The 8673-nt window shown below is 44.3% G+C and overlaps 1 protein-coding gene across 1 annotated transcript in view; it reads left to right on the top strand.

The window, feature by feature from the left end:
• LOC107106205 (myosin light chain kinase 3-like) overlaps positions 1–8673 on the top strand; it is a 53044-nt gene that overhangs the window by 26886 nt on the left and 17485 nt on the right. The window contains exons 4-8 of the mRNA XM_015406314.1: positions 1422–1642; positions 2859–2964; positions 5569–5662; positions 6806–6915; positions 7736–7877. Of these exons, the coding sequence (XP_015261800.1) occupies positions 1422–1642; positions 2859–2964; positions 5569–5662; positions 6806–6915; positions 7736–7877 (673 nt within the window). The remainder of the gene's footprint in view (positions 1–1421; positions 1643–2858; positions 2965–5568; positions 5663–6805; positions 6916–7735; positions 7878–8673) is intronic.

Below are 8673 nucleotides of genomic sequence, written 5' to 3'. Positions count from 1 at the left end.
TCTTCTTCTTCTTCTTCTTCTTCTTCTTCTTCTTCTTCTTCTTCTTCTTCTTCTTCTTCTTCTTCTTCTTCTTCTTCTTCTTCTTCTTCTGCCTCAGCCGACGTGCATGGGCTCTAGTTACCAGCTGGGACTGGACCTAGAAGCAGAACAGGATTGGATTTATACCCTGACCTTCACTTGGGGTCTCAGAGTGGCTTACAAACTCCTTTCCTTTTCCCTCCCCACAACAGACACCCTGTGAGGTAGGTGAGGCTGAGAGAGCTCTTGACAGAAACTGCTCTTTTTGAAGAACACCTGTGACAGAACTAAGCTTGCCCAAGGTCATCCAGCAGGTGCAAGTGGAGGAGTGGGGAATCAAACCCGGTTCTCCCAGATTAGAGTCCGCGCACTTAACCACGACACCGACCTAGCAACATCCCTGTTTGGCATATTCCATCCTGCCACATTACCCAATCGTGATAATATTTTCTACAGCGTTTACATTATAAAGTGCTTTCCCTAGATTATGCACCGTCACAGTCTGTGAGGTTTATAATAATCTCATTTCGCCGATGGAAGGACTAATGCTCAGAGTTTACTTTCCCGTGCCATACACTAGGCCAGGGGGCTCCAATGTGATGTCAATGGGAACCGTGGCATCCACCAACACATTTCCTGATGCCCACCAAGTGTTTTTGGAAAGTGGGTGTGGCCAAGTGGGGTTTTTGCCCAGCAAGGCTTCTGATTGGCCACTGGAGATTTGATTACCCGTACATAATTTTTTTAAGTGTTGCACTGGAATCAGCTGCCACCATGGCACAAGGATCTTCACTGTGTGACTGAAGGTAAGCTGTAGCAGCAAAATTTGTGGTCTGCTCCATCTCCTGCTGCAGCCATTTTGTGGGTGCGCCCACCATGCTGTGTCGGAATTCCAACTCTGCCCACAGGCTCAAAAAGGTTGGGGATCCTTGCATTGTTACTTTCCTCTGTCTAGAAAAATGGAGAGTTAGTTTGGTGTAGTGGTTCAGAGCGCAGGCTCTAATCTGGGAGAACCGGGTTTAATTCCCCACGCCTCCACATGCAGCTGCTGGTGTGACCCTGGGTCAGTCACAAGTTCTCTCAGAGCTGCTCTCTCAAGGGCAGTTTCTGTCAGAGCTCTCTCAGTCCCCACCTACTTCACAGGGTGTCTGTTGTGGGGAGGGGAAGGGAAAGGAGTTTGTAAGCTGCTCTGAGACTCCAAGTGAAGGACGGGGTATAAATCTAATCTCCTCCTCCTCCTCCTCCTTGGCTGTCAGAATGTGGCTGGTTTTTTTTTAAAAAATATTGCTATTCCTCTTGCTTATTCTGTTCCAGAGAGGCAAAAACCCTTGATGCTTTGTTGCATATTTCTCTCCTGCTGCTGCTTCCCATCTCCATTGTAAAGATCTCTATTTGCCCTATAGGCATAAAGAGAGTGAAAAATCATCACCGTCGTCTCTGAAGGATGACCAGAATGCCAGCAGTAAGCACAGCGTGACTGAGGAAGGGCTGACGAAAGACGGCAATAAAAAGAGCAGGGTAGATCCGACGGCCACGTTAGAAAAAGCGGAAGAATCCGATTCAGCTGCCAACGAGAGTGAAAATAACCAGGAGCCTTCTATAGGAGACACTGATTCTCTAATTGGTAAAAATAAATAAATAAATCTCTGTTAAAAAAAAAAATCAACATGCCATCCAACCCAAGCAAAATTAATCTTAAGTGTGACTGCATCCTGCATTGATACAAGTGAACAGAGATATACAGACCTTTTTTGGGAAGTGGGGACTTTGTTCAGTGTTTGAGAAGTTAAAAGTTAAACGTTTTCTGTAGAAACAAGTCCGAAGTTCCTTTGCAGCGACACGGATAGTGATTTTACGCCTTCAAAAAAGACTCTGTCTTTTGCAAAACATATAAAAAAGGAAAATATATGTTTTACTCTTCTTCTTTTTTTTAAGTAAAGCCACAATCCTGAGAAAGTTGTTACACTTAAGTGTGAGTTTATGCAATCATTTTTACTGGCAAAATCTCCCCACTGGGTATTGTGTGTGTCTACACAATTCATACCCAGTTATTTGTTCTTACAAGTCATGAAATAGGAATACATTCATGGAAAAAGCACTGGGATTTTTCCAAAGAAAAACTTCTCATGGTTTTATTTCTATGCACAAGACAGTTTTCTTTTAAAAAAAATAATTCTCATGGATTGTTTTTGTAGCAGAACTTGTTCCAAGTTGGTCCCATGAGTTGGATTCCCGATCAGTCCAATGACCCAGATCTTCTTTGAGCAAACACATGTCAATTTCACACCCGAGGCTGCGAGGCTGCATTTGACTTGGGGCTTCACCTGATTTCCTACGCAGTTTCATGATCCTCAAAAACCAGGATCACGAAACTGCGGAGGAAATCGGGCAAAGCCCCGAGTCAAAATGCAGCCCCGGAGCTTCGGGTGTGAAATTGACATGTTTGTGTCGGGGCAAACGGCGGCTGTACTGTGAGGCAGCTCTAGTGAGAAATCGCCCTCAGTGAATGATGCTCTCTGAAGCGATCATCTCATGGATACCTGCTGTTTTGAAGAAGCTTCTGGGGCCCTCCCAGGAGTCCACACCGTTTTTAATAGCATTTTTAAAATTAAAAGTGGTTTAGGGAAGGGATATAGTGGCAAATATTCAGATGAGAAAATTCAGGTCTACAGAATATCTCTGGAATGAACAACTATTAAAAGGGACTCGGGCCTTTCTTGAGAAGGAATGTTTAATGTGTAGTGCTGTATTTTTTCTTGGGAACAAGTTCATCATTGGCATACCACATTTTAGTGGTACACCAAGTAAAAGTAACGGGCTGTCTTTTCTGTCATTTGTAGATGATTACCCACCTCCTCCAGCCCCCTTTGATCACCGAATCGTCTCAGCCAAAAGGGCAGGCATCGGAAGCTTTTATCATGTCCACAAGGGTGATCTTTTGGGAGGGTAAGTGCAAAATAAAATCACTGGTAGCAGAATAAGCCATTCCTTCAAGTGACTGGAAAGTAAAACAAGCTACTCTGCAGGATTTTTTTTTTTTTTAAATACAGAATAGGCAAAAGAGTATCACCAGGAAAGAAAAAGAGAGGCATTGAGAATACATTGAGAATTTTTTTGGGGGGGGGGGATAATAATAAACTATGGTCCCGTTCACACGAGGGGATTTGGGCCGGGAGCGGGACGGTTCGGGGGCGGAGCAAATGGCCGTGATCACACCACAACATCTGGGAAGCGTAGTGCTTCTGTCCCCGAACTGGCCCATCCACGCGATAATCCACATCAAGTTGGAACCACCTACCGAGGTGGTTCATCTCAATGGTGCGCCGCAAACCGGGAGTCTGATCGCCGGCGCATCCTTGCGCCGGCGCGTCCCCAGCTCCTAGCCGAACTGCGCATGCTCCGACATGCGCAGTTCGGCTGGCTCGCCATCAGATCTGTGTTTTCTCCCTGGTGTCTGATCGTGCCGGGGAGAAAAGGCGGCGCGGCCAGGGGATCCATGGGATCCTGCCGCGCCGTTTCAACTTTGGCGCGGCTTTTAAAAGCCATGCTTTTTGGCGGCTTTTCCCCTGCCGTGTGGCAGAGGCCCAAGTGAAGTTTTCAGTTTGGAGTAGCATGTTTTCAAGTTGATGGCAAAAAAAGCCAAATATCATTTGTTATTTACTTTGTGTATTTATATGCAAACTTTCAATTTTGACTCAAATACAGGATAAGGTCCATGACTAGACCAGCAGTACCTTCATAGACCCAGATTCTGCCAGTAATTCTCCAGAGTCAGTCCAGGTGTAATTTCCATTTTTCCCCATTAAATTTACATTGTTGTGCCTATGGAATTTTTTTAATCTGAGTTTGGGCAGGGCACTTCTTAAGGGAAGGGTCAGGGAAGGGTCAACTTTTGGAGGAACTCCCCAGAGGTTAGTCTCCTTTACGCCCTCCTTGCCAGTAGATGAGATCTCTCCTTTGGCAAGGACATGACTACCCAGATTACTGGTTAACTGAAGGGACAGAAGCAACGTAAGGATAAGTGGTTCAAAAGACAGGAAAGTTAAAATAAAAAAAAAACTTTCCCCTGTCTTGCTCATTCATTTGAGAATCTGGGCTCACCCAGTTGAGAATTTCCAGAAAATTCTGACAAATTCAAATTGTCAGAGATCAGACAAGTAAACATGGCTGTAAGGTACAAATTCAGCGCTAATAACAGCAATTTATTAATATATATAAATAACTTTTGTAAGATAACTGAGAAGTACGCAGGCGGAGAGTGATTTCAGCAAAGCGTACTTTATTCGATCAGGAACAAGACGACTTTGGCCGGCTCGCAGGCCGGCTTATATTCCCCGAGAAACCGCCACCCAAAACACACACACCCCACTTCTCAATAGGTTATTTACAGTGGCCGAGAGTCCCATTGGCTCTCGGCCAGGAACCTAGCCCCCTGATTGGAGCAGGCTAGGATCCGCATAGTCCATTGTCTCTTGGAGCGAAGCTCGACGTTTGTCTCTGGACTTGTCTGGACTTGTCTGGACTTGTCAGGGCTGTTTGTCTCTGGACTTGTCTGGACTTGTCTGGACTTGTCAGGACTGGATACATTACAATAACAAACAATAATGTACATGGGTTTCAATCCATAAAAATCCAAAGGTTCCCCTCCTGAAGCATAACACATCAAGGGTAGCAGTTTTACATATTTCTTCCAGTGGGAGAGAACCCTAAGGCAGTGACAATTCAGTTCACAACTCCTCATTCAAATCAGATGAGTAAGGAGGTAATAAATCCAGTTCGTAACTCCTCTTTCAGATAAGATGAGACGGGTTGCCGTTCCGTTACGAGTTGATCTTTGCCAGAGTTACTCTTATCTAAAGACAAAATATACTGCCCTATCAAACCAACAATTACAATGTTTAAAATGTATAATAGCAAGAATGACTAACCTTACAATTCCAAATAAAGTGCATCAGTAAATTTTCAAGTTTCAGTTGAGGAGTCATAAAAAGATCACACGGGGAAGGCAATTATATACACATTCAGTTACATAATAAGAACACTTTAGTGGTAATTTACAAGATACAGGCGTCTCTACAGATCACAAAAAGTTATTAAATTTTTTTAAAAACCTCTTAAAGGTACAAAGGGTCATTCTGTAACAGCATCAAATGTAAGAACTCAAATCATATTTTTCATTTAGGCCTTTAGGAGTTAAAGATTGCAAGGTGTATATCCAGTATGACTCCCGTTGCTGTAAGCACTTAGTAACATCCAACTGATTATAAGGATGTCTAAACCATCTGTGACTAAAAATTTAAAGTCAGATGGTCTACGGTCTTCAGCCCTAAAATCTGTAACCAAAGGGGTAACTAGCTCTTCCTTCTTCATAGGCTTAGATTGATCCAGCAGGGCTCTTTTGTGTGTTCTTGTATTTTGATCTGATTCAGAGAATGGCATTCTAATGGAATTCAGATTTAAGATTCACCTATCCTACATGAAAGAGACCTTAAAGCTTAACACATTTTGAACCGGTCCTACATAAATCAATATTTTCCCCTCTTTCTCCAGTGGACGATTTGGACAGGTGCATAAATGTGAAGAAAAATCAACAGGTCTCAAATTAGCTGCCAAAATTATAAAAGTCAGAGGTATGAAGGAAAAAGTAAGTGCGAACACCAGAACCTTGCCTATCAGCTTTGGTTGCAGAGGAAGATTATTCCGTGTGCACAAGCTCTTAAAACAGAAAGTGTTGTGCTGCTTCAGAGTTTTGTGTGTGTGTGTGTGTGGGGGGGGTGCCATTGCATGCATGTTTCTGCAGAGAGCTGTGTCAACAGTTGCTTCTATCCCACTGATAGCCCTCTGAATCCACAACAGATTACAAATCCCATTTCTCTCTATTTGGTTCTTTAATTTCCTTCTCAGATGTATTTATTTTTTTGGTTCTTTGTCAAAAAGCGTTTTATCAAAGACTTAGGCAACAGTTTGGATCACCATCCGAGAGGAATTTATCTGGCTATTCTCAAGTGGATTTCTGCATTCCATGCCTTGGTCATAATATGCTCACCACATACCCTCAGTTCGTTTCCATGTCAGCTCAAAGTCGTTGCTCCACAAAATGAATACCGGCTGCGGTCACACACACACACACAAGAATCCACTTTCAGTGCACTTTCCAGATGGATTTTGCCATTTCACACAGGGGTGCTTTTGCACATGCCAAATAATGCAGCTTCAATCCACTCCAGCGACTGTTGGCAAGTGGATCTTGCCAGTTCACACAGTAAAATCCAGCTGGAAAGTGCACTGAAAGTGGATTGAAAGTGGATTATTTAGTGTGTGTGACTGCAGCCACAGTCTCTTTTACAGGGAAATACATAATCCCTTGAAACTGGGAGGGCAGTGATGCAGTCAGTTGCCTTTCTTTGGCCCCGGGCACATGGGCCGGATATCGCGGGGGGGGGGAGGCATGGCTAATTTCCCCGGCGCAGTTTGATCCTCGATTATGCGATCAGATGCACTGGTGGCACAGCATGGGTCCTTCCCTTGGCGCCAGCAGGTAAACGAGGGACCGAAGGGGATTGCTGCGCGCCGGCGTGATTACATAACGGGCGTCTGGAGGCAGCTCATGGCAAACGTTTACAAGTACCTTGGAGGTACTAGTTTTTAAATGCGCATTGTCGGCGGTAAGCCACGGGTGCGCTCCACTTCCCAGATGTTGGGGTGTGATCGTGCCCGGGTAATCCGCCCACATTCCGTGCCTCTCCCGCCGTGTGACCGGGGCCTTTCTTGCTTTCTTTCGTCACAGGATGAAGTCAAGAACGAAATCAATGTCATGAACCAGCTGAACCATGTGAACCTCATTCAGCTGTATGATGCGTTTGAATCCAAAAATGATATTGTTCTCGTCATGGAATAGTATGTATCCATCTGTTTAATGTTTCTTCTGCTTCAATATTTTGAAACTATATGTTCTATCCGCACTAATGGATTCAGTGTAACCCAACAGAAAGCAACAAGTAGTTTCAGAATTGCAGTCATACCCATGTAAAGCCATGTAAAGCTTTTTTTAAAAACCATGATACAGAACTTCCAGAAGAAAATGTGTAAATGCCTCACTCTGCTCTCTGGGTATTATTTCCTGCTCTATTTTCCGCCATGAACTATTGTTCATCCTTAACCTAGATATGTATGTATGCCTCTCCATACCCTCTGTTCCCTGCGGTGGGGGAACCATAAATCATGTAAAAAACCTGGATCCTGAAATATTAATACGTTTTCTCAGTTGTGCAGATTTGCACACATAATTAATTCAGATCAGCAAATATTGGTATAGTGGGTGGGGTGTACACCAGTTTGGTATAATGGTTAGGAGGGCGGACTCTATTCTGGGAGAACTGGGTTTGATTCCCCACTCCTCCACTTGAAGCTGCTGGATGACCTTGGGCAAGCCTTAGTTCTGTCAGAGCTGTTCTTGAAAGAGCATTTCTCGCAGAGCTCTCTCAGCCCCACCTACCTCACAGGGTGCCTGTTGTGGGGAGGGGAAGGGAAAGGAGATTGTAAGCCGCTTTGAGACTCCTTTGAGCAGTGAAGGGCAGGGTATAAATCCAATCTCCTCCTTTCTTCTTCTTCTCCTCCTCCTCCTCCACCTTGTCTGCATGGAAGGCACACACCCTCAACAAAACAAATTTAGGAAAAATAAATTTAAATCTCTCTCTCTCTCTCCCTTTCTCTTCAGTGTGGAGGGAGGAGAACTGTTTGATCGAATTATCGATGAGACCTGCAACTTGTCAGAGATGGATACCATCTTGTTCATAAAGCAGATTTGTGAAGGGATTCAGTACATGCATCAGATGTATATTCTTCATTTAGATCTGAAGGTAACGTGCATGGGTTACATCATCCATGCGAGTAATGTGACATGTGGCACCTTTGTTGATATGTACTCACCAGGCCAAAGACCCCCAAATTACGCCATGTTATGAATCACCATTCCAATCCATGTTTATTCCATCTGGCTTTCGTTTCCATAAAGTATCTGTGCAGCAAAAAAAGACAAAAGGTTATGTGGTGTTCTTCTTCACCGACTGGTTCATTTCTGTCTGGGAACAGACTGACCTACAAACCTTTTAAGATAAATCTGAGAGCCTAGATTTAGAATCGAAATCAAAGAGCTTTATAGTGTTCCATACGAACGTGTGTAACGAAAATTCTGTGACTGCTTTTCATAAGGGAAATGCAACTATGGGAGGAAGCAGAGTTCGGAACGCCAAATATGGGTTTGGAGCCCTGTGGCTTGGAGGGGCAAATGCAGATCCTCGTTCTCCTTGCTGTATCCATAGACCATACAGCCCTTGGCTGTAACTACTATGGGTGACTCATCACCAATCCCAACGCTGGGACCAGAGCTACTAAGTATTAAGTACCAGGCCCAGGAACAAGGGTCCCCATCCGCTCTCCACGCATCTCCACCAGGACTGCTGTGTTCAAACAAGGCACAGCTGAACAGAAAGACTGGTGGGCAATGCTCCCTCTAAGCTGTGGAGTCTTGTGAGCAAAAATTCTACTTTGTGAGCTCCTGGCATTAAAGTTGTGAGCGAGCGATTTGGCTACTGCATCAATCAGTTTGCTCTGGAGCCCTCCTCCCCGAGCTGAGACAAAAATGTGTGAGCCGGA

The sequence above is a fragment of the Gekko japonicus genome, unplaced genomic scaffold, assembly GCF_001447785.1.
Source record: "Gekko japonicus isolate JY-2015 unplaced genomic scaffold, Gekko_japonicus_V1.1 scaffold2002, whole genome shotgun sequence".
NCBI classification, from domain to species: Eukaryota; Metazoa; Chordata; class Lepidosauria; order Squamata; family Gekkonidae; genus Gekko; species Gekko japonicus.
This window is presented reverse-complemented; position numbering and strand designations above follow the sequence as displayed.